This window comes from Hemibagrus wyckioides, linkage group LG10 (assembly GCF_019097595.1).
Source record: "Hemibagrus wyckioides isolate EC202008001 linkage group LG10, SWU_Hwy_1.0, whole genome shotgun sequence".
NCBI classification, from domain to species: domain Eukaryota; kingdom Metazoa; phylum Chordata; class Actinopteri; order Siluriformes; family Bagridae; genus Hemibagrus; species Hemibagrus wyckioides.
The window spans coordinates 4,628,719-4,655,099 of record NC_080719.1 but is presented as its reverse complement, the minus strand read 5'-3'; the positions used below and the strand labels follow the sequence as shown (position 1 = coordinate 4,655,099).

At 38.0% G+C, this 26,381-nt stretch overlaps 1 protein-coding gene and 1 pseudogene across 1 annotated transcript; both read left to right on the top strand.

Moving 5' to 3' along the window:
* Window positions 1-2,895: 2,895 nt before the first annotated feature.
* Window positions 2,896-26,040, top strand: tdrd3 (tudor domain containing 3). Its single transcript, XM_058401680.1, has 14 exons — window positions 2,896-3,085; window positions 5,055-5,145; window positions 5,591-5,656; window positions 7,293-7,453; window positions 12,236-12,377; window positions 12,517-12,588; window positions 12,897-13,046; window positions 14,914-15,063; window positions 18,363-18,534; window positions 18,702-18,824; window positions 19,308-20,203; window positions 21,340-21,465; window positions 22,543-22,665; window positions 25,719-26,040. The coding sequence occupies exons 1-13, from the start codon at window positions 3,048-3,050 to the stop codon at window positions 22,657-22,659; spliced, it is 2,304 nt and encodes a 767-aa protein (XP_058257663.1). The 5' UTR covers window positions 2,896-3,047; the 3' UTR covers window positions 22,660-22,665; window positions 25,719-26,040.
* LOC131361006 (U1 spliceosomal RNA) lies at window positions 21,806-21,956 on the top strand (annotated as a pseudogene).
* Window positions 26,041-26,381: the final 341 nt, after the last annotated feature.

Here is a 26,381-nt window from a genome sequence, read left to right as displayed (position 1 = left end):
TATCACACCGAACAAACGACCATAATACAGATCAGATCATACCAATTACTCACCATCAGTAGGAGGTTGTCCCAAGAAGCTTTGCAATGCTGATCAAACTGCAAAAGATGAAATAAATACATTAGAGGTGCAAAATCAAGTGCTGGAATTCTGATGAGGTGACAATGACAACTTTTCATTTGACCAATCGGCAATGTAAAGGATAAACTAACATTCTGAATAGATCAGCAATGATTTTACAGCAACGCTGAAAGGACATAAAATGAAAACGTAAAAATAAATAAATAAATAAATAAATAAATAAATAAATAAATAAATAAATAAATAAATAAATAAATAAATAAATAAATAAATAAATAAATAAATAAATAATTCAACTCAACAATTTTATTTAAAGAAAACATTTAAAATAATAAAACATAGTGAAATTATTTCATCTCACATGTAACTCAGGTTAGTTTGCTAAAAACGTGAACCTATGCTAATACCTGCAGATGTACAGCCCAACCGATAATTTACTAACCCACCAACACATAAAATGCATCAAAGAACATTACATGTGTATAAAAGAATATTTTGGGATTAAATAGGAAAGTTTACAATATTTTCTTTTGTGACAAATCAATTCCTCTGCAACATCAGAATGGTGATGCACCCATATCCCAATTCAAAATAAGTCACTAACTGGTGAATGGTTGTTCTCGCGCATGCTCAGTGGGCGGTTCCCTAAACAAACCAATTTACTTTGCGTTAATGACTCTCATAGGTGAAACAATACTTTTTGTCTTACAGCGATTAAATATACATATTTTTTTTAAATTGATAAAATTATTTCATAAAGCAAACTATATTTAAACGTATCATATCTAAGAGAGGCTTGAATAATTTTTTTTTGTTGAGTGTACAGGCATATAATATAATCCTCACACACTAGGGCTGAAAGATATGACGATATGATATCCATATGTCAGTCACAGTAAATGTGATATTATACAATATTATGTAGACGATACCGCCATATCACTCAGAATGAGTTAAAAGTCAGGGAAACATTTTACTGGCCCAACTGCTGCCCATTATATACCTCTACACATAATTTGTGATTTTTTTCTGCTCTGATATATTTATTTTATCCTAAAATAAAAGTAAAAAAAAGTATCAGGTCTGACAGAAGTGCAGCTGCAAATCACAGGTTTATATTAATGCACTTGGGGCAGCCCGGTGGCTTAATGGTTAGCCACCACAGCAAGAAGGTCCCGGGTTCGAACAGACAGGGGCCTTTCTGTGTGGAGTTTACATGTTCTCCCCGTGCCTGCGTGGGTTCACTCCGGGTACTCCGGTTTCCTCCCACAGTCCAAAAACATATACATTAGGTTGATTGGTAATTCTAAATTGCCCATAGGAGTGAGTGTGAGTGGTTGTCTGTCTATATGTGTGGCCCTGTGATGGACTGGCGACCTGTCCAGGGTGTACCCCTGCCTTTTACCCAATGTGTACTGGGATAGGCTCCAGCAGATCCCTGTGACCCTAATTAGGAATAAAGCGGGTATAGACAATGGATGAATGGATATTAATGCACTTGTTCTATAGTATGAGTTTCTATAGGAACCTTTCATTCACAGGATCTTGTACAGCAGAAACACATTCATTAAAATTGTTGAAATGATGAAGTTTTCTGTAAGGAGAAACATTAATGGAAGGCAAAGAAGTTCCTACATTGCACAAGTAACGTTTAGCTACAATTTAGCTATCCAAGCTTTGTAACTATCTAACTATCTAACCCCAGCGTGTAGAGAGAGAAAGAGAGAGTCAATTTAACGTGTCCTGAGACAAGAGGTTTAGGAAAAGACTACAAAAACCACTTAGTAAATAAAAATCTCAAAACGTACTAAAAAAATGATAAGTATAATGCGAAAAGAAATTTTCTTAAGAAAATTGTCAGCAAAAATGGCAAAATAAAAACGACAAAAAACCTATGAAAGAATAGAATATTAAGGATAAATGATTTTTTAATGTTAAAGAAAAAACTACACAATTAGAATATGAAAAAATTTTAATAAATCAAAATGAAACATTACCAAAGAAGCATAATTTTAAAAAAATGACAAGAGAAAAAATACTAAAAAGAATAATAATATCAATAACAATAAATAAAATATATAAATAAAAAATAATATAAAAATCACCATTATTATTATTATTATTATTATTATTATTATTATTATTATTATTAATGATGGTGATAATAATAATAATAATAATAATAATAATAATAATAATAATAATAATAATAATAATAATAATAATAATAATAATAAAATTAAAACACAAACAAAATGAAGAGAAAATTCAAAAGAAAAATGATGAAGAAAATATCCGTCCATTTTCTGTGGTGCATATCCTACACAGGGTTGTCCATCCAATGGGACTCTGGGCACAAGGTAGAGGACACACTGGACGTGGTGTTGGTCCGTAACATGATCATTCACACACTCAGACATTGACACACTACGGACAGTTTAGAGATGCCAATCAATCTACACCACATGTTGTAGGAGTTAGGGAAGGAACCGGAGAACCCACAGGAAATGTTCAATGCACTGGGAACACATGGATTAAGGATGGAGTCAGGACTTGAACCTCTGACATTAATATAAATGACAAAAGATAAATGAATAGAGTTAGAGAGGATAATTACTAAAAACAAAAATACAAAATAATACTTTCTGGACATAATCTATTTATTTTTGCCCCTGTTCATGCTGTGCATGCATGCAAACTGTGGACTTGACCGTAGTGCAGTAGGTAGTGTGTAAATGAAGCCCTATGTAGTGCACTTCTGTGACTGGGATTGAGCAGGCTCCAGAACTGAACCGGAACAAATTCACTTTGACCTCTGACGTTACTGAAGTTTAGGAGTCGAATCTGTTTTGGCAGAGTAGCTTTGTTATTGAACAGTTAACGAAAGGCTTTGCTGTAAATAATGACAAAACAGCAACTTAGATAGATTATTGGCTTTTAACGGACGTTTCATTACAAGCTGGAAGATGATGGAGCTGAGCTCAGCGCTCGCTAAGGAAGGCTGGTGAGTATTTACAGCAAGCTAGCTGCTGATAGCAAAAAAAGCATAGCTACTCATAGCGCTGTTGTCATATCATCACCCGTAATAAGGGAAATCCCGCCTCCGGTGCTAGGATTGGGCAGAAGTTCGCGTTCGCGTGCGTGTAATTGGTTAAGCATTTCTGGGTTTGACGTGTTAGCCAATCCTGGTACAGAAGGTAGGATTGTACTATCCAATCACAGCGCGGTGGCGGAATACTGATGGGAAGAAAACAGAAGGTTAACCTTAGCTAGCTAGCTGTACAATGTTACACAAATGACGTTAATAAATGATTCACTAGCTGAATGAGAGAAGCACTGGGAGCATTAATATAATCATTCATCTATGAGAACTCTAACTAGTTGGCTAAGGTGATAGTTAACATAAGCTAATCAGCTAGTTAGCACGCTAATCTTAGCCGCTAGCAACGTCAGCTAGTTAAGTGCTGCTACTATTGATACCCCGGCTGTTGTGGGTTATCTACCCGTTTTTAGCAGACCTCAGTTCAGCTGCACGTGCAGCTTATTATCTGAAATTTCTTACTTTGTCACTTTTCATGAATTAAAAAACAGTTGTTGGTCGCATAAGTATTGGCCTCTTCTGTATCAGCATGGGCTGCAATTACTGCCACGAGACTGCAGTGATGGATCTCCATCAGCTGTGCACATCTGGATCCTGATCCCGTTCTTCCTGCAATGTTCTACCAGCTTGGACGGAGACACTTCATTCTCAAGTCTCTTTCAGTTCTCTTGGAACAAGTTTTGTCTCTCTCTCTCTCTCTCTCTCTCTCTCTCTCTCTCTCTCACACTCACACACACACACACGGATCAAGTTTTCTACTGGGATTGCTCTATCCATCATTCCAGCATCGTGATGCTTCCACCCTTGTGCTTCACAGTGGGTGATTTTGACTGAAGAGCTGTGTCGGGTTTCCAGTTCAGTTCCAAGTCTATCACCTGACCAGAGACGCTTTTTCCACGTGTGCTGAGTCTTAAACCGGATCAAATATAATATTATATAGAGTTTTTCTTCTCAGCTGTTTCTCACAGCTGATCTGTGGCTCTCTCATGCTCTCTCAGAGTTACACTTGCCATCTCTGATTTTGGTAACTGTCCTCCTCTAGTTAGATCCGTATTCTTTCCAGTATCAATAATGACCCTCTGTGATGTGATGAACTATTCATTCAACCCATGTTTTGTCAGTTCCTTGATAGCTTCCTTTACTACAGTAGCTACAATGGTTGTCATGGTAACATGGTAATTATCACATGACCTATTTTACATCTGACACCAGTACTGGATACCGAGTCTGTGTTTTCTCTAATAAATAACACATGCTTACAAAGTAGACGGCTCTAGAAAAGTGAAATACGCTATATTGCCAAAAGTTTCGGGACATCTGCCTTTACATGCACATGAATGTAATATGGAGTTGTCCTGCTGTTTGCAGCTATAACAGCTTCAACTCTTCTGGGAAGGCTTTCCACAAGGTTTAGGAGTGTGTTTATGGGAATTTTTGACCATTCCACTAGAAGAGCATTTGTGAGGTCAGGCACTGATGTTGGACGAGAAGGTCTGGCTCGCAGTCTCCACTGTAATTCATCACAAAGGTGTTCTATCAGGTTGATCAGGACTCTGTGCAGGCCAGTCAAGTTCCTCCACACCAAACTCACTCATCCATGTCTTTATGGGCCTTGCTTTGTGTACTGGTGTACAGTCATGTTGGAACAGGAAGGGGTCATCCCCAAGTTGGGATCATGAAATTGTCCAAAATGTCTTGGTATGAAGCTGAAACTAAGAACTGGAACTAAGGGGCCGAGCCCAACCCCTGAAAAACAACGCCTGGATTCAATTTGGAAGGGTGTCCCAAAACTTTTGGCAATACAGTGGTTATCTGAATGGATTGCGCTGGTGAGTGAGCCGTTCCTCTGATTTCTGTCTTCCTTTTCTGTCAGGTATCTCACAGATGAAGGAATAGACGAGTGCAAAAGCTCTTCAGAGAAAGAGAAGGTGGTACTCGGTGACATCATCAATGTAGCACTGAACGTAAGTCTAGTAATGTCTAACACTGTAGGGTGAAAAATACTGATTCACAATTCAATTTATTATTTGATACATGAGTCAATTCACGATTTGATTCAATTTTCAGAATCTTTTAACTGTTTAAATGTTTAAAAGGGACTTCTTTCTTTCTTTCTTTCTTTCTTTCTTTCTTTCTTTCTTTCTTTCTTTCTTTCTCTCTCTCTCTCTCTCTCTCTCTCTCTCTCTCTCTCTCTCTCTTTTCTTCCCCTTCCAATAAATAAACATTTCCTGACAGTAAACTTCATCATAACAAGATACGCCACATTCTTTTACTCCTAGTTAAGTTCTCTGCTATAATTACTAATTCTAAATTATTTTCAGACACAAAAATCATGAAGCGTTTGGTTCCTGTGTGATGTTTTGTGTGATTGCTCATGGATTTTTTTTCCCTGCTTCTCCTTCTTTACAGACTGATCTGAGATCTATTGGAAAAGGTTTCCTACCTGCTGATATCAACAGTGGCAGAGTGGAGGAGGTAAGTGTGTGTGTGTGTGTATTCTAGCCAATTACTCAAAGTGGCCACTGGATGTCCCTGTAGGAAGGAAGATAAGACATTGTGTGAATGGTTATTTGTTTTAAACCCTCGTCTTTCCTCCTACCTTGATGGAGTGAAACTACAGGAAGTACTCTTCTATGCTCGGGTCACATAATCGCTAGAAGATGGAAATGAAAGCCGTGGGCGTAAGATCGCACTTGTTGATGACTTGCCAAACGGCTGTCACATTTCAAAATCTCACATTCCCTATTTCAAGCCAACCGAGTACACCTTATGTAAAAAGAAAGGAGTCAGGTTACATAAACATTAAGACTGCAGTGGCTCTAGTGAGGCGTGAAGCATTTAGAGGTGTGATGTTAAAGATAAAGCAGGACACCAAAGAAGAAGTCTGACTTCTGTGAGTTCATAAAAAAACATAGATACCCAGATGATCTACTGCTTGAGATTCTGCAGTGTGGAACCACTGCGCTATCCCAAAATGCAACGGGACTGGCACAAAAGAGCTGTCCGTATCAAATTGACTCTTTTTAAGAGTAAGCGCTATAGATGCCAACATGGTGGATGTCCAGATTGTATTCATATATACGCCGATCAGCCATAACATTATGAGCACTGAGAGGTGAAGTGAAGAACACTGATGATCTCCTCATCATGGCACCTGTTAGTGGGTGGGATATATTAGGCAGCAAGTGAACATTTTGTCCTCAAAGTTGATGTGTTAGAAGCAGGAAAAATGGACAAGCGTAAGGATTTGAGCGAGTTTGATGAAGGGCCAAATTGTGATGGCTAGACCACTGGATCAGAGCATCTCCAAAACTGCAGCTCTTGTGGGGTGTTCCCGGTCTGCAGTGGTCAGTATCTATCAAAAGTGGTCCAAGGAAGGAACAGTGGTGAACCGGCGACAGGGTCATGGGCAGTCAAGGGTCATTGATGTACGTGAGGAGTGAAGGCTGACCCGTGTGATCCGATTAACAGACGAGCTACTGTTGTTCAAATTGCCGAAGAAGTTAATGCTGGTTCTGATAGAAAGGTGTCAGAATACACAGTGCAGGACGGGTCAGGGCTGTTTGGGCAGCAAAAGGGGGACCGACACAATATTAGCCAGGTGGTCATAATGTTATGCCTGATCTGTGTATACACACACATACCGGTCAGTATCGACAGCCGAACAGTAGGTTTTATTCCTCTTCCACCAAAAGATTACTTTTTTTTATTCATAAAAGAATGATCATGCCTCTCGTCTTCTCTTCACTTGAACTTAACAAGACTTTTATCACATGTTCAATTATGCATTGTGTCTGTCTCCCAAAAGTCTTTGTGAATGGGCTGTTACTATGGTAACGGCTCAATAAGATATCCAAACCAGCGCATTAATGTAAACCTGGTTGGTGGGTTGGAATTACAGCCAGCTCTACTATCCAAGCTGCTCTTATAGAAAATCAATCAACACCTTTCGACCAATCAGATTTCAGAATGCTGTTAAAATTGTTTTGTTTAATGAACTTCTTCAGATTTCCCTCTTAGTTAGATAACTCATGGTTGTTCAAGGTTAGGATACCTCTGTCAAATCTGTCCTAAGCTACCCATCCATTGTTTTTTGTTTTTTGTGTTTCAGTGGAATGGCCCGTGCGTCCTTCAGGTGCTAAAGGTACGCAATGTCACCGCCCCAAAAGAACACGAGGAGTCCCAGGCTGCTCCCAGAATGCTCCGCCTCCAAATGACTGACGGACAGACCACATGCGCAGGGCTGGAGTTTAAACATCTGTCAAAAATTAGGTAAGTCTTTAAGTAAGGATTCAGCAGCCATTGGACACGAGGAAGCTCATTTTAAAACGGCAGACATCATCATCTGCATCATCACATTATTTATACCTGCTTTTTCCTAAAGGAGCAAGGCAGCGATTAAGCTTCTGCAGTCCTATCTTATTTTTTTTCCCATTTTGAACGCCGTAGATACAGACATGTAAAAGTACACCAACAAATAACTGCTGCATAACAATTCCTATTCATCATATAGACACGTTAGCTGTGTTGCCATGGAGATGACCCTCACAATTGTTCGGCGAGTTCGGTCCGAATCCATTAAGGATATTTTGCTCAAGTCCACCTCTTGTGAATACTCACGAATGAACAGTTTTATTTTTATTTTTTTCCCCACAATGACCCGTGTTTTCAGTCGAGGCTTTAAATCAGTTCTGCACGATGCTCTCTCATGTAGTTCGTTTGGTGACGTCATTAATCATTGACGAAATAAAAGAGCTATTAAAGCACACGCAGAAAATTCATGTTGCACGTAGTTACGACTTTTACATGTGCGAAACTGCATTAAAGATAATTAGCTCAATTATATCCACAGGGCAAAACTCAATGGATTGTGGCAAGGGAGAGATTGAATAAGTGCCTCAGCTCAGGACCGATAATTAGGCATAACCACCTTATGAACTGCCGTCAATCGGCTCTCATGATTGCCTCAGACCTGACAAATGACACGTAACTGCAGTTACACAGCACAGGAGAAGGAAAGAAAAATCAAACTGGCTTTTCCAGCATTGCAGAGAAAAAAACAAAACCATTGTTGGTAATATGCAAATGAGCGCTCAAGCCGTTCCAGCAAAGGGTGCCAACATTTTTGGAGAGCACTGTGGTCACAAAGGCTGCACCATGGGCATGTAAACACAATGCTTTCCAAAAAATGCTGCCTGTGTATAAACCGCATTATTTCCCAACACGATGCGTGGCAAAAATTTCGGCACCCTTTTGCAGAAAAGAAGCGCGTCGATTTGTATCAAGTGATTAATATTCAATTATGGCAGCTAATTATAACAATAGAGAAATCTGATCGAATTAATACATGCTTGTCTTTCAATCATGGCCAATGACATGTTTATAGTTTATTTTTTAGTTTACACCCCCTTACAAGACGTACCTTTTGAATTTTGTTTGTTTAAAAATCAGTGATGTGCAGATCGAAATAATTTGCTTCCTGGTCAGTCTTGTTGGTCAGATCGAGTTTCACTGAAGGAAATCTGAGATCAGTATGCAAGACCTGTTTGTGTTCGTGAGTAGCCTAACACAGATGATGGTGACCCTCTGGCCTTTCCTCACCTCACATTCGTTTAACTCGTTTCACCCCTTATTTCCACTAGACAATCCTCTTCCATTCCCGTGTCTTATTTACTGCCGCGTCCTGGCACCAGCTGGCGATGTGGCTCCGTTCCAGCCGGTACAGGTGGAGACTGGAGCACTGCGCTGCCACGCTTGTCTGAGGAACAGACTTCTCTTTATGCATGCACTCCTCCTCTCTCACTCTCCATCCATCCCTGTCTCCCTCCTCAGGGCCAGGAGATAATACATCCTACTGTTCTCCTCCCCAGTGTTATAGCCGGCCTCTTTTTTTTTTTTCCACACACGGTGGTAAAGCTAGGAGGCTGTGAAATTAATTGAAATCATACTCCGTATAGCTACCGTCCAAAACTCAGAACAGTGCATATAGCCTAATTTCCTTTCTTTTTTGCAAATGCAATCATTTGCAGGAGAATTTCATCGCAATCTCAATCCTACGTTTTGTGTAAATCTGCGTATAAGGAGACTCACTAACGTGAACCTCTTCAAGCCGAGGTGAGGATTTAATATCACAGGTTATACTGTCAAGGCCACTTATTCCTTTCAATTAAAACTTAGTGATAATATTGTGAAAGTAGCTCAAAATTCAAATAAAAACCATAAATTAGGCATAAAGTTATAATAAAGGCATAAATGTTAATGTGCTGAAGTAGCTGAGGCATACTTTCACCTTTTAGTTGCCATTTTGTCTTTTCAGCTCTGTGAGCATTTCCTTTTATGGAGTTTTGTGGGCGTCGCCTAATGTAAATATGGCTTGAACATGCACATGATAAACAATTGTCAATATACACATGCGAGTTAATGTGGAAAATGAGCGTTTACTCCGTCTGGCAGGAATTTTTAGGCCAGTAGAAATAAAATGTTTTCCTACGGTTTGGACCCTGACTTCCTTAGTGCCCTGACTTCCTTTTCTTATTGCAAGGATAAGATGTTCTATCTGTAAGAGAGAGTGCAACGTGATGCTATTTCTGTTCTGCATCTGTGCAGGCTTAGGAATAAAATAAATAAACAGCACAAAGCTTCTGTTCTTTCAGTGGAGTTGATCTGAGTGATATCACAGATCAGTGTGTTTTGTTCGACAAATGCTAAATTTAACAGCACGTTTTTGCCTAGTAGTAGTAGTATGACCACCTGAGAATCACCTGGTTGCTCTTTTGACAGTGTTATGCAGCAGGTTAGCCAAGCAAACCAGTCAGACCCACTTCCTTCTTTTAGTTTCGTTTCTGTGCCGCAGCTGGAAACCGTGGAGGAACACGGCTCTAATTGGAGTGCTAGCGTCACGCATCAGAAGCTCGAATCCTGCCCCGGTTGACGCTTCTAACGATCAAGTCCAGAAGAGCTTGGCCCTATCGTTGAGCAGACCAGTAGAGTCAAGCGGAGGAAGGAGGGGGACATTTTAGCATAAGTGCTTTCATAAGTGCAGCGTGTCACACTGAAATTTAACAGGAAGGTCCATTTGAGCAAATGCGCTAACATTTTTTGGCATAATCACTTCTACTCATCTCCTCTGGCTTACAGCTTATTGGTATGCTTGTGAGGGGGAAATTGAGTTTCTCCCTCTCCCCTCTCTCTCTCTCTCTCTCTCTCTCTTCGATAAGTTCACTTTAATTAAAAATCAGACTGCTGGCTTCGAATCTAAACTTGCACAGCTGATGTGAAATTTAGAAAGGGGGTTAGGGATTGTGGGGGTTGGTTTACTTTTTAGAACAGGCAATAAAAGAAAGCACGCGTTCGAATCTGCCGTCTAAATGTGCATTCGTTTTTTTCTGTGGTAATGAAGTACCCTTATTTCCCCCAACCTAAAAAAAAAAGGGTGGCGATAATTTCGGACCGCATTGTGGCTGCAAAAAATTCAACAGCATGGTTCTTAAAAAACACAATGCACTCAAAATAGACTGCATTGTGTTCTTAAAGCGCTGGTGGATTCTTTGCAGAAAGCAGTGTGTTCCAGAATTATTGGCACCCTTTGTGGAAACAAACCCATTATAAAATAAAATATTCTGCACTCTTACAATTACTATGTACTGAAGCCCCATGACCCCTGGTCAGAATAACAGGGGATTGAATAGCATTTCCCACAACATTTCCAACCGCTTTTATATTCTCGTGTTTGTGCATGTTCTAAGTGGTTAAGGCTCTGGGTCGTTGACCGGAAGATTTGGGGTTCAAGCCCCAGCACCGCCAAGTTTCCACTGTTGGGCCCTTGAGCAAGGCCCTTAACCCTTTCTGCTCCAGGGGCGCTGTATCATGGCTGAGCCTGCGCTCTGACCCCAACCTCCAAGGATGGGATATGTGAAGAAAGTATTTCACTGTGCAGTAATGTATATGTGACAAATAAAGGCTAATCATCTTATCTTCTTCAGTTCAGGTTTTCATCTGGTCAGTTCTCCAGACTGAGCTGGTCAGATTATTGATCTGGTGTCCTGCACCCATAGCTATGACTACTGATATTTTTTGAAAGATCTGGCTGGGGTAAATTCTTAACCTTCTGGCAGAGACAGCCAGCATTTGGGCAAACATCTTTCATAATGCCATTAAACTAATTACCCATCAGCCACAAAGCATCAGTGATCCACTGCCAGATTCGGTTTCCAGAAGCTTTTGTGTGTATAAAGTCCTGTTTTTCAACAAACATGTTAATGATGTACTTGAGGAAGAACATCTCACTGTAGTGAGATCACAAGTTCGAACCCAGATGACAACATCTGATTTAGAGATCGGTTGTGCTCTGTGGGAGGGATTCTCTCTCTCTCTCTCTCTCTCTATATATATATATATATATATATATATATATATATATATATATATATATATACATATATACATATATACATATATATAATAAAATCTCTCTCTCTCTGACACTCTCTGAGTCTCTGGCTCTTGGAGTCTCTTATCCTTCTCTCTCTCTCTCTCTCTCTCTCTCTCTCTCTCTCTCTTTCCCTCTTTCCTTCCTGTCAATCAGAGTTCACTACCTAGTCTTAGGCATGAAGAAGTCATTCAATGCTTTCCTCTGAGTCTGCAGGTCGACACTCTTGTCCTTTTGTCTAGAAAGTTCCTTGGTGCTTATCTTGTGAAAGTTCTCCATGTTAATGATGAGAGAGATTTTTAATGTGCGCACCTTCATGGTTATACCCCAAGGAAACAGGAAATGGTCAGAGTTCCTAGGCACGGAGAGCAATTTAAAAATTTTCAGAGATTACACTGCTTGCATTTAATTAGAATTATTCCTTCGAGTCGTCTGTCATTTTTGTCACCTGTTTTAAAAAGGGGGGAAAAAAATCTGTGTACTATCCATGTCTAATTTCCATTTTATACAGTTATTTTTTGTTCCCAGTTATTCTTGAGGATGCTGTGTTGTTGTTGTTGGCCATTTGTTATTGATCAATAAATCAGAATTAAAACATGTATTTGAGGGTTATGTTCCTCTTGCAGTCTGAACACTCCACCTGGAACCAAAGTGAAACTCCTGGGCACGGTGCCGGTGAAAAACGGCTTTCTGTTGTTAGACGATTGCAAGATCGCAGACCTCGGGGGAGAGGTGGATCACCTGATTGAGAAATGGGAGCTGCAAAGGGTGAGTCAGGCTGTATGAGTAACTTAAACAATTAGAAATATGAACTTCTTTTTTTGGTAGTAGTTTCATGCACAGAACAGGGCATGCTGCTTAATTCAGTGGAAGTAATTATTTATTTTCTGAAACTGGTTGTTGACAGAGCTTGGCAAAACACAGCAGAACTAATATTGGTGCTGAGGGTGGCCCGCCTCCGTTTGTACCCTTCGGGCAGGTAAGAGAAGCATTTAAAGCAAATTCTTTAAAAAAAAAAAAAAGATTACAGGCTATAATAAAACCATAATAATAATAATAATTATTATTATAATAATTACTATTATTAATAATAACAATAAAAATTATTGAAATTATTAATAATAACTTATTACAATTATTTATATAAATTATAAAAAAATATTATTGTTATTATTGTTATTATTAATACTAATAGAATTGATATTGATATTTATATAATATTAATTACTATTATGTAATATTATTACACATACAGCAAGACTCATCTTTTTTTTTCTCCATTATTAGAAATGTGTCCGTAAGGACGAGGTGGACAGCAGGACCCTGGACCAGAAGAAAACCCTACAAAGCAGCAACGCTTCTAAAGCTGTGAACGAAAACGACGAGTTTGAGAAGCAGAGGATCGCCGCTATTGCTGAAGTAGCCAAAAGCAAAGAGGTGGGGAAAGTAACAAATAATGAGCAAGGTGGAAAAATGCACTGTGCTCTGCTTGAATGTAGTATTTAAATGATGTCAATTAGAAGTTGGGTAATTTTCAACATATATTTTAACATGATCTTAAACACATCCATGTCAGTGACCATTTGCTCAACTTAATTCATATGAAAATGTTTAAGTTCAGAGAATGGGTGTTTATATGAGCGTTAAAAAAATGTTTTTTTTTTAGTATTTAGATTTTTCTGTATTTTTTTGTTGCATTTTTTTTTAATTATTTTTTTTTAATACTCTGAGTGAAACAGGTGACTAGATGTAACATTATACCCTATCTACACCGATCAGGCATAACATTATGACCACCTGCTTAATATGGTGTTGGTCCCCCTTTTGCTGCCAAAACAGCCCTGACCTGTCGTCATGGACTCCACTAGATCCCTGAAGGTGTGCTGTTGTATCTGGCACCAAGATGTTAGCAGCAGATCCTTTCTGTCCTCTCTTTCTAACCTATCCTTTAAGTCCTGTAAGGGCCCCACCTCGCAACTCACAAGACCTAAATGATACTTGCAGGACATTTGATAGATACTGACCACTGCAGACCCCACAAGAGCTGCAGTTTTGGAGATGCTCTGATCCAATGGTCTAGCCATCACAATTCGGCCCTTCGTCAAATTCGCTCAAATCCTTGTCCATTTCTCCTGCTTCTAACACATCAGCTTTGAGGACAAAATGTTCACTTGCTGCCTAATATATCCCACCCACTAACAGGTGCCATGATGAGGAGATCATCAGTCTTATTCACTTCACCTCTCAACATACTCAGTATGTAATGCTTGATCGGTGTATATCTTTAAACTTAAATGTTGTCTATATATTGCGTCATCAAAGTGCATTTTCACAACATGAGCTTTCCATCTTGTACCCAAGTCTCAAATCTGATTTAACCCTAACCCTAGGTTGATTTTAATATTGTGTAACATCATAGACGTTACAGCTCGCTCTAATCGGTTATCAGTACTGTTTATGGAGGGAATTTATAAACGAATTTTCATTTATTAATGCTTTTAAAACACCACACTAAAGAAAGGGGCGGAGTTAGTGTTTTTGTGCCTGTTCTTATGGCTTCAGTCAAACCAATGACATGAAATCCATCTTAATCACACATGTTCATTTGTATCGGGTAAATATTATATTTCTTTGTTATGGAAATGTAATTGACTAAGTGTACAAGTATCCATTTTTAATTATGGAGTGCATTCATTTGATAAATAGTACTGATAGTGTCCCACTGCGTGGACAATCGCATACATTAGAGCACTTTAGCAAGCGTTGCTGTACAGTTGATAAAGCAGCAGTTAATTGCAGAGTAATTTAAATGAATATTTTATGCAGCTCTCGTTAAGAACAAGTTATTCTAACTTGTTGCTCTGGCTCGTCTGAAATCTTTTGGCAATGTGGAAATATTAAAAAGGGTTCTTTGGTCTAATTCATTTATTTGCTGAGATTTTTGCAACCAAAAACTTATTAATGTAATAAGTAATTGGGTTGTCTATTCGTTTAATTTCAGCCCTAGGCCTAGAGTGAGCTTCATAATTCTCACACAGGGCCAAAAAATTGATTTGAAATGAATAATGAAAAATGTAATTTCCTATGTTAGGGAAATGAATGATTATTCCACTCTGCCATCCATCTCTCTCTCTCTTTTTTTTTTTTTTCTTTAGATATTAAAATATCCAATTTGATGTGTTCTGGATGGATCTGTCTGCTTGCTCTACTGAGAAATATTGCTTTTAACTTTCGCTTGTCATCGGTTTGCAAATCTTGTCTTTTGATAAACATCTGTTGTGTTTTTGCCTCTGCTCGTGTACAGACACGGACGTTTGGCGGCGGAGGCAACGCGGGGAGCAACCTCGCAAATCCCGGTTCCACTTCCAAGAACAGAGACACGTACCAGAGAAAAAGAGAGGAGCGAGATAAGAGCGGGGCTGATACCAAGCCGGAAGGAGTGTATCGAGAGCTGGTATGAGATGGTATCACCCTTATCTGAAAAAACAAACAAACAAAAAGCTAACATTTACCCTTTTGTGGTGACAAGTTCAGGTTTGTCTTAAAAGGTGAATAAAACTAGAGTACTTCTGGAGATAAGACGATAAGTTGTCAACGACATTCCTCCCTTTGCATAACAAGCCTTTGATTTAAGGTTGTATAAGCAAACGTTTCCAAATAAATCTAGGTTTTTTTATTCATTCTCAGTCAGCGTGTAATAGCTGTGTTTAAAATGACGTACCAGCCACAGTTCATTTTAAGCCCTGGTGTACAGTATGTAGTGTACAGTATGTAGTATACAGAATTTAGTATACTGTATGTAGTGTACAGCATTTAGTATACAGTATGTAGTGTACAACATTTAGTATACAGTATGTAGCGTACATCATTTAGTATACAGTATGTAGTGTACAGCATTTAGTATACATTATGTAGCGTACAGCATTTAGTGTACAGTATGTAGCGTACAGCATTTAGTATACAGTATGTAGCGTACAGCATTTAGTATACAGTATGTAGCGTACAGCATTTAGTATACATTATGTAGCGTACAGCATTTAGTGTACAGTATGTAGTGTACAGCATTTAGTATACTGTATGTAGCGTACAGCATTTAGTGTACAGTATGTAGTATACAGAATTTAGTATACTGTATGTAGTGTACAGCATTTAGTATACAGTATGTAGCGTACAGAATTTAGTATACTGTATGTAGTGTACAACATTTAGTATACAGTATGTAGTGTACAGAATTTAGTATACAGTATGTAGCGTACATCATTTAGTATACAGTATGTAGCGTACAGCATTTAGTATACATTATGTAGCGTACAGCATTTAGTGTACAGTATGTAGCGTACAGCATTTAGTGTACAGTATGTAGCGTACAGCATTTAGTATACAGTATGTAGCGTACAGCATTTAGTATACATTATGTAGCGTACAGCATTTAGTGTACAGTATGTAGCGTACAGCATTTAGTGTACAGTATGTAGCGTACAGCATTTAGTATACAGTATGTAGCGTACATCATTTAGTATACAGTATGTAGTGTACAGCATTTAGTATACATTATGTAGCGTACAGCATTTAGTGTACAGTATGTAGTGTACAGCATTTAGTATACAGTATGTAGCGTACAGCATTTAGTATACAGTATGTAGTGTACAGAATTTAGTATACAGCATGTAGTGTACAGCATGTAGTGTACAGCATTTAGTGTACAGCATTTAGTGTACAGTATACTGTATGTAGTGTACAGCATTTAGTGTACAGCATTTAGTGTACAGCATTTAGTGTACAGTATACTGTATGTAGTGTACAGCATTTAGTGTACAATATGTAGTGTACAGCATTTAGTGTACAATATGTAGTGTACAGCATTTAATATACAGTATGTAGTGTACAGCATTTAGTATACAGTATGTAGTGTACAGAATTTAGTATACAGTATGTAGCGTACATCATTTAGTATACAGTATGTAGTGTACAGCATTTAGTATACAGTATGTAGTGTACAGAATTTAGTGTACAGCATTTAGTGTACAGCATTTAGTGTACAGTATACTGTATGTAGTGTACAGCATTTAGTGTACAATATGTAATGTACAGCATTTAGTGTACAATATGTAGTGTACAGCATTTAGTGTACAGCATTTAGTGTACAGTATACTGTATGTAGTGTACAGCATTTAGTGTACAATATGTAATGTACAGCATTTAGTGTACAGTATGTAGTGTACAGCATTTAGTGTACAGTATGTAGTGTACAGCATTTAGTGTACAGTATGTAGTGTACAGCATTTAGTGTACAGTATGTAGTGTACAGCATTTAGTGTACAGTATGTAGCGTACAGCATTTAGTGTACAGTATGTAGTGTACAGCATTTAGTGTACAGTATGTAGCGTACAGCATTTAGTAGACAGTATGTAGTGTACAGCATGTAGTGTACAGTATGTAGCGTACAGCATTTAGTATACATTATGTAGCGTACAGCATTTAGTGTACAGTATGTAGCGTACAGCATTTAGTGTACAGTATGTAGCGTACAGCATTTAGTATACAGTATGTAGCGTACAGCATTTAGTGTACAGTATGTAGCGTACATCATTTAGTATACAGTATGTAGCGTACAGCATTTAGTAGACAGTATGTAGCGTACAGCATTTAGTAGACAGTATGTAGCGTACAGCATTTAGTAGACAGTATGTAGCGTACAGCATTTAGTGTACAGTATGTAGTGTACAGCATTTAGTGTACAGTATGTAGCGTACAGCATGTAGTGTACAGTATGTAGCGTACAGCATGTAGTGTACAGTATGTAGCGTACAGCATTTAGTGTACAGTATGTAGCGTACAGCATTTAGTGTACAGTATGTAGTGTACATCATTTAGTATACAGTATGTAGCGTACAGCATTTAGTATACAGTATGTAGCGTACAGCATTTAGTGTACAGTATGTAGTGTACATCATTTAGTGTACAGTATGTAGCGTACAGCATTTAGTGTACAGTATGTAGTGTACATCATTTAGTGTACAGTATGTAGTGTACAGCATTTAGTATACAGTATGTAGTGTACAGCATTTAGTGTACAGCATTTAGTGTACAGCATTTAGTGTACAGCATTTAGTGTACAGTATGTAGTGTACAGTATGTAGTGTACAGTATGTAGTGTACAGCATGTAGTGTACAGTATGTAGCGTACAGCATTTAGTATACAGTAGTGTACAGAACACAGTATGTAGCATGCAGAAGACACTATGTAGTGTACAGTTCATAGGTAGCCTACGGTTTGCAGTATATAATATGTGTACCCAGTATGTAGTGTACAACACCCACAGTATGTAATACACAGCGAAAGTATGCAGTGTACAATGTGTAGAACACACTATGTAGTATGTGTATGTATTACTAAGTATTTGATACAGACTGCAGAACACACTATGTTCTTTATATTATATATGCATACTACATACTGTACACTAATAAGCATGTGGTATATACTACATAGTATGCACTACTAAGTATGTAGCCACTTTTGAGTAACCACTATGTACTTTGTATTACATATGCGTACTACATACTACATGCGTACAGTCTGTAGTACACATGTAATACAAAGTACATAATACACCATATTCCGTATGTGGTATATACTACATAGTATGCACTACCAAGTACGTAGTATAAATATAATACATAGTTTTAAGTACACAATTTTTTCTGCATCCTCTCACTGACATGGCTTCATGTGTTCTGTATAATTCCAGGTGGACGAACGGGCTTTGAGGGATATCATGGAGATGGGTTTCAGTAAAGAGGCAGCTAGGCAAGCACTGCTGGACAACAACAATAACGTGGAAGCAGCACTTAACTCCCTGCTTGTAGGAGCCAACCAGGCCAAAGCAGCCCCCGTGGAGCCGAGTCGCCCGCCGCCCAGAGGTAGAATCATCGTACAGTTCGCCTCAGATAAGAGCTTTCCATTTTCCAGTGCTCTAAGCTGCTTCACGTGCTATTTCTGGATAGGTGGAATCTTATACCATGTCAGAGTCAAATTAAAATGATTTTTTTTGTTGATGATATGATGACACTGGATTTCTCTCTATCAGGCAAGGGTAGAGGGCGAGGAAGATCCAGGCAGGATGATGGCGAAGATGGAGGAGCGAGACCCTCGGGGCCTAGCACGCTCTTTGACTTCCTGGAGCCTAAAATGGGAGCATTCTCTATTGATGGTAAGTGGAATGTCTGCTATTTGAGGGCAGTGAAACAGCCAGTGTAGTAACTCTACAATTATAACACAGAGTCCTTTAATTTATTACAGGGTGGGGGAACTCTGTGCCTCTAGCTGCATTTTTTTTATCTGTTTTTATTAAATATAAAAGCTCCCTGATTTTTTAAGTGTATGTTTATATGGATTAATGTATGTGCTTTTTCTGGTGGACAGCAATGTTGTCACTAATATTCGTAAAATGTGTGAATGAAGGATACAAGGGCTAAGGAATCTAGGTCATATGTAAGGAAACTTAACCCCAGCCTGCTGCTACATACCACATCCGTTACTCTGCATAAGGCGTAATCGCACTCGACATACATGCCTTAACATGTAGAATGAAATGCCTTTGTAGCCCAGGTTCAGCATGAATATGTGACATCTCAGTTAATGGGTTTTCTTTTTGAGCCACTTAAAAGTTTTCCACTTTTAATTGAACCTCTAGAGACGAAGAAACAGCCACCACAGAGAGCGCAGGAGCAGCCAAGCAGGACCGGCATCCAAAATCCTGATCCCTTTTTCAGAGAAGCCTCTCAGAACAAGCAGCCTAGCCGAAACGAGGGACGGACACAGAGGAACGAGCGTCCACCTCGCTTCCAGAGGGACAGCGATTTCCCCAAACCCAGCACTGCAGAATCGCCCCTGCTAATCCCCTCACAGCCTCAGAGATGGAACGACGGTGAAAAAAGAGGAAGGGGCGGAGCAGAGCAGCGGAGAGACGAAAGGCGCGATGCCAAGGGAGGACACACCAACTCTACCTCCGCAGGAAACCAGAGGTCAAAAGGTCAGCAAGGTCAGTCTGCGAACTTTTACCAGGGCTCAAAACGAGACCGGGGTCTGAGAGAGCCGGACCATGGGGGCGGATCCGATCAACCTAAAAAGAACCAAGCAAACGGTCCACTTGGACACAAACCTGTAGAATCAGCTGTGATGGAAACACCCGAACCACACAGCAAGAGGAAAGGCAGGCCAGACAGACCTAACTCCGCCCATTTCGATCGGGACACAGCCGGCAACTGGAATTCTGGCCCGGTTCCTGGGACGAAGGACTCTACCGTTACGCACGTTGGGGGGCAGATGCATTTTGTTAAAGGAGGCGGGAATCCGAACACGCTTCTACAAAACGGCGATTCGGAGCCCAGACGCACGGGTCCCATCAAACCGCAGACCTCTGGCCCGCCTCAAAAGAACAACAGCTTTTACAACTCCGCCCCCAAGAAGAGGTCAGGACCGATCAAAGCTCAACGAGGGTCAGAGGTGGTTTATCAAGCGGAGAGTGGTAACCATGGAAACTGGAAATCTGGCGACCAGTGCCTTGCACTTTACTGGGAGGACAACAAGGTCAGTGGAATGTCAGTTTAATGTCCAGATACTTTGATGCATGATGATGATATTTTATGTTTTAAGTTTGTCGAACTCAGCTTCAGTGTCATGGCATCCTGAGTATCATGAGTATAAAGTCTTCATACTGACCTGCTCTAACATGAACCCGGCGCTAATGCCTACAGATGATGAGACTGATTAATTGTTTATTTGCAATAAACAAGTAGAATGAGCATCAACATGTTTTTATTTCAGTGACTGAAACAGATTTATTACCAACAAATTATTAGTCTTTTACCAGTAAATCAGGTCATTCTGCTCTGCTGAGTTTCTCATTAAAAAAAAAAAAAGATTAATTCACTCCAAACATTCCTGTGGATTAGAAGATTCCTGAAGGACAGACGTCTGAAACCACCAAAACTTTTTTCCTAATTTTTTTTTTTTTTTTTAACTAATGGCCTATGTAGTGCAATTTAAAAAGCTATTTTATTTTATTTTATTTTATTTTATTTATTTTTTCTTTTATTTTTTCCGCTCTTCTCTTTTTCCTTTTCTTCCTTTCTTTCTTTTCCTCTCCTCTCCTCTCCTCTCCTCTCCTCTCCTCTCCTCTCCTTTTCTTTTCTTTTCTTTTCTTTCCTCTTTTTCCTTTTCTTTTTCTTTTTCTTTTTACTTTTCACTTTTCTTTTCTTTTCTTTTCTTTTCTTTCCTCTTTTTTCTTTTCTTTTTCTTTTTACTTTTCACTTTTCTTTTTTTCTTTTCTTTTCTTTTTCTTTTCTTTCCTCTTTTTTCTTTTCTTTTTTTCCTCTCTTGTCTTATTCATTTCCTCTCCTCTCCTCTCCTCTCCTTCCCTTCCCATCCCTTTTTTCTTCTCACCTTACTATCCACTAAAACAGTATTTACTACCTGCAGAACCAAATCCTTTTTTTCCCCCTAAAACAGAATTGAAGGCAGGAGGCCTTCCTGTAGTTCAGCGTAACCCTCTGAAAGCAATAAAATGCAGGTTAATGGCATATGGAGTGCAATTTAAAAAGCTCTAAATGCTTGTTTCTGTATGTTTACTTGTTCGCTTCACCAGTTAAATGTGTTTTAATGTTCTCTCTCTATTTTAACCTTAGTTAATTTTCCTCTTTTTCACGTTGTTCCTCCGTGTGCAGTTCTACAGGGCCGTGATTGACGCGGTACATCCCTCAGGCTCCACAGCCGTGGTCGTGTTCAGTGACTACGGCAACTGCGAGGAGGTCCTGCTTCAAAATATCAAACCTCTACACGTGGACACATGGGTGAGCACATGATGATGATGATGACGATGCACATAGCTTTAAATCAACTGTACAAATCTTATCAAATTTACATTCATGTGAATCTTGCTCAGTTTCGTTCATACATGCCCTGACAGGCAGCTGCTGGCTGTTGACTTACTCCTGTTAACATCTGTTGTTGAACTCTTTTTTTTTCCCAGAGGCCCAGAAATGGAATTTGCTCTTGTTTGGTTGTGTATATGTTCAGAATTGAATATCTTTATCATGTCCCATTCTCATATTAGCTCATATAAAAGTAGTCAATCAGCATTTTAGGAATTTGTAGTGTTTTATAAGTGCTTCTGTTTTTATCTAGCCTACTGAACTTACCTGGCAGGAGCAATACCATAATCAAGGAGATGCTTTGCCCAAAGCGAGGCTCAGCCATTGCACTCAGGCTGTGCTGACCTTTGCGAATTCCCCAAATCTCAACTGCATCATTTCTGATTCTGAGCTGCATTTGCTCTCTCTCCTATCTCATTGGGGCGGTGGTAGCTCAAGTGGTTAAGGCTCTGGGTGGTTGATTGGAGGATCAGGGTTCAAGTCCCAGCACCACCAAGCTGCCTCCATTGGGCCCTTGAGCAAGGCCCCTAACCCGTCCTGCTCCATGGGTGCTGCCATGTCATGATGGCTGACCCTGCCCTCTGACCCCAACCCCCAACGATGGGATATGCGAAGAAAGTATTTCTCTGTGCTGTAATGCAAATAAAGACAACTTAACTAAGTTAACTTACTAGAGGAGATATATTTATAGAAAAGTTCCAAAAAACAGAAACGGTTCAGAAAGAAAGTGTTTCTATCTTTAAAGTAAATGGTGGTATCAAACCTGTTTCTGCTCCCTGAGATGCATTAAGTGCTTTCTTAAACTCTTCAACCACTAAAATTGTGTGAGGAGAAAAAACACACAGAGTCCTGACTCTGTATCAGACTCACAGCCTGAACATCATTCATTTATTTACACAGATTGAAAATATCATAGATTGAAAGGATTTCTCTTGTGCTGCTGAATGGAATAATGGTGTACTGGTTAAATGGGTTAATCTGGTGTCTCTTACACAGGACGAGGATGATCTTTACTATGAGACGTCTCTGGAGTTCAGACGGGGAGGAGACGGTCAGCCCAGACGCACTCGACCGACCCAGCAGTATTACCAGCCTCCCAGAGCAAGGGACTGATGTTTGGTGAGAACACACACACACACACACACACACAAACATTCACACACACAAACATTCACACTTTGGAGCTTTCAGGTTCCCAAAAATGTTATTCTAATTAAATGCTTTAATATTTGAGTAAAATTGAATCTAACTAACCAGATGTTCTCGAGCCACCCACAAGTTGTCAAAATAAAATTTTTATCAATAACTTGAATATTCACTTTTATTTATTTTTATTTACTTCTGTACACACAGTAAATTTGACATCACTGATATGTAGTTACTTTAGCTCAATCCTAAGTGAATGTGAAATTATAACTTGCAGTAAAAGGACATTTTTCTACATCAAGCTACAAGGAGATTTATCTTTTTATGCCTCTGAATTTCTGCATGTTTACACGTTTTAATACGTCAGTATGTTTAAAATATTTTAATATTTAAGTATTTTGAAAATGATTCAACAGAGATAAAACTCTAGACATTTTTACCTTGGAGTTAATAAATAATTTAATAATAATTAAGTCGGTTATTTTTGATGTCTCAAGTTTGTTGGTTTTTTTTTGTACTGGAGCTACAGGAGCAGGAGAATTCCTACATAAAACTTCACACATCTGTTTCCTGAAGCAGAGGAATACTGGAAGTCTGGATGGAAAATTATATGAATGTGTGTGTCTGTGTGTGTGTTTATAAAAAAATGATTTAATATAATATACTGTCTGATTTTCTTTTCTTTTCTTCCTTTCCTTTGCTTTCCTTTCCTTTATTTTACTTTTCCTTTTCTTTTTATTTTTCTTTCTTTTCTTTTCTTTTCTTTTCTTTTCTTTTCTTTTCTTTCCTCTTCCTTTTTATTTTTTCTTTTCTTTCATTTCCCCTTATTCTTTTCTTTTCTTTCTTTTTCTTTTTTCCCATTTTCTTTTCTTTTTTCCATTTTCTTTTCTTTTCTTTTTTCCATTTTCTTTTCTTTTCTTCTTTTTGTTCTGTTCTATTTTCTTTTCTTTCCTTTTTCTTTTCTTTTCTTTTCTTTTCTTTTCTTTTCTTTTCTTTTCTTTTTCTTTTCTTTTCTTTTCTTTTCTTTTCTTTTCTTTTCTTTCCTTTTTCTTTTTTCTTTTCTTTTCTCTTTCATCTTCTTTCCTTTCCTTTCCTTTCCTTTCCTTTTTTCTTTATTTTCTTTTTCATTTCTTTTCTTTTTTCCCCATTTTCTTTTCTTTTTTTCCATTTTCTTTTCTTTTCTTCTTTGTGTTCTGTTCTATTATTTTCTTTCCTTTTCTTTTTTCTTTTCATTTTTTCCCATTTCTTTTCTTTTCTTTTCTTTTTTCTTTTCCTTTTTTTCCTTTCCTTTTCCTTTATTTCCTTTCCTTTCCTTTTCTTTCCTTTTCTTTTAATTATTTCCCTTTTCTTTTCTTTTCTTTTCTTTTCTTCCTTTCCTTTGCTTTCCTTTCCTTTATTTTACTTTTCCTTTTCTTTTTATTTTTCTTTCTTTTCTTTTCTTTTCTTTTTTCTTTTCTTTTCTTTTTTCCATTTTATTTTATTTTCTTCTTTTTGTTCTGTTCTATTATTTTCTTTTATTTTATTTTCTTTCCTTTTTCTTTTCTTTTCTTTTCTTTCCTTTTATTCTTTTCTTTTTTCTTTTCTTTTCCTTTTCTTTTCTCTTCTTTCATCTGCTTTCCTTTCCTTTCCTTTTTTCTTTATTTTCTTTTTCATTTCTTTTCTTTTTTCCCATTTTCTTTTCTTTTTTTCCATTTTCTTTTCTTTTCTTTTTTTCCCATTTTCTTTTCTTTTCTTCTTTGTGTTCTGTTCTATTATTTTCTTTCCTTTTCTTTTTTCTTTTCATTTTTTCCCTTTTCTTTTCTTTTCTTTTCTTTTTTCTTTTCATTTTTTTCCTTTCCTTTTCCTTTTTCCTTTCCTTTCCTCTTCTTTCCTTTTCTTTTAATTATTTCCCTTTTCTTTTCTTTTCTTTTCTTTTCTTTTCTTTTCTTTTCTTTTCTTTTCTTTTCTTGCATCTTCTTTCCTTTCTTTTTCTTTTTTCATTTCTTTTCTTCATTTCTTTTCTTTTCTTTTTTCCATTTTCTTTTCTTTTCTTTTCTTTTTTCATCTTTTCTTTTCTTCTTTTTGTTCTGTTTTATTATTTTCTTTCCTTTCCTTTTCTTTTCATTTCATTTTTTTCCCTCTTCTTTTCTTTTCTTTTTCTTTTTTCTTTTCCTTTTTTCCTTTCCTTTTCCTTTATTTTATTTCCTTTCCTTTCCTCTTCTTTCCTTTTCTTTTAATTATTTCCCTTTTCTTTTCTTTTCTTTTCTTTTCTTTTCTTTTCTTTTCTTTTCTTTTCTTTTCTTTTCTTTTTTCTTCATTTATTTTCTTTACTTTACTTTATTTTCCACAAAAACAGCATTTTCTACCAGCAGAACCAAACCATCTTATTGAATCTCCATAAAGTATAAATCTGGAAACAAACTCTTCTTTTCATGGAGCTTTTTCAGGATACATGCAGTATTGTTGTCATGCCTTTGTCTGTACTGTGTATTTTTAGTTTAGTTTTGTTTCCTCTGACAGTGTCTAAGCGATGATTGGGTTTACACGTGAGCATGTTTTACATTCAAATGTTTTACAAACAAAACGAAAATAGAAACATTGACATAAAGGTCAGGGGTCAGGCTCCAGTCCAGTCCAGTGCATGTGCTCATCGGGACGCGTTTGGTCCGAGAGTGTAATAATTTTGTGCAATACATAAAAGTAGTTCTGCATTGTTTTATTAGTATCATTGTGGATTACTCTGAGTGGAAAATTCGACTTCAAGGTGCCGCTGTTTGATGTCCATTCAGTTGTTTTTGTAGATACCCGGGTGTCCAGCATGAGAAACCACATTAACAAGTCTGTTTGAGAAACGGAACATCTCCACAAAGCTGTTTAATGATGTAGATATGTATTAGCAACATAAGCCTTGTAACTCCAGTGCAAAAAGAAAAAAAAAAGAGGGGTCATATTTGGGACATGGTGTTTAATTTCTGGTCAAATAATCACTTCATGAAGGAAGAGTAACATGAACACAACATAACAGTGGTATGTTTTTGTTCCCTCAGACCCTCGATGCGAAGGTGTATGGCTGATCGACGCCTCGATCTCGATTGAAACTATGGCTTGAGATAAACGGACCGAAAAATTCTGGCGGAAGACGAACTCCGTCCTCTCTCTCTGTCTCTATCTGTGAAGTGTAGAAGAAGAGAGCTGAAAGGGCTTGCTGCGCTGGCTGCATCCACACACACACACACACACACACACACACACACATACATACAGATACACACACAAACACAGACGTGTGCTAATGTGATCATGCAAAAGACTGCTGTACATGTTGACGGTTTTTATCGTACGTGGTCCTAATAATAATAATAATAATAATAATAATAATAATAATAATAATTAATAATAATTATTAAAAAAAAAGGCAGCCATATTTCCTAAGCGTCGTCTGTGTCTCATTACACCTGATGCACATCATTTCATGTGATACGGCGTTTATATTTCACCTAACGGTGTGTCTGTGCAAGTTACCTGCACTGAATTCAGGTGCTCTTCCTTCTCAGGTGGAAGTGTGCCAAATAAGGAAATGTGGGCGGAGCTTGAAACCACAGATAACACAATCATCTTACATCCAGCACACTTCAGCTGCACAGTAACTCTAACTCTTAACTTGTAGTACGTTTTTCTCATTGCTTATATTGAGCAGGATTTTATAGCCC

Excerpts from the sequence above, each read along its gene's own strand:
- tdrd3 (XM_058401680.1), top strand. The coding sequence starts at position 3,048 with ATGATGGAGCTGAGCTCAGCGCTCGCTAAGGAAGGCTG. Across the intron at positions 15,064-18,362 it reads AAGGAGTGTATCGAGAGCTG|GTGGACGAACGGGCTTTGAG; the intron begins GTATGAGATGGT and ends GTATAATTCCAG. Across the intron at positions 20,204-21,339 it reads TTTACTGGGAGGACAACAAG|TTCTACAGGGCCGTGATTGA; the intron begins GTCAGTGGAATG and ends CTCCGTGTGCAG.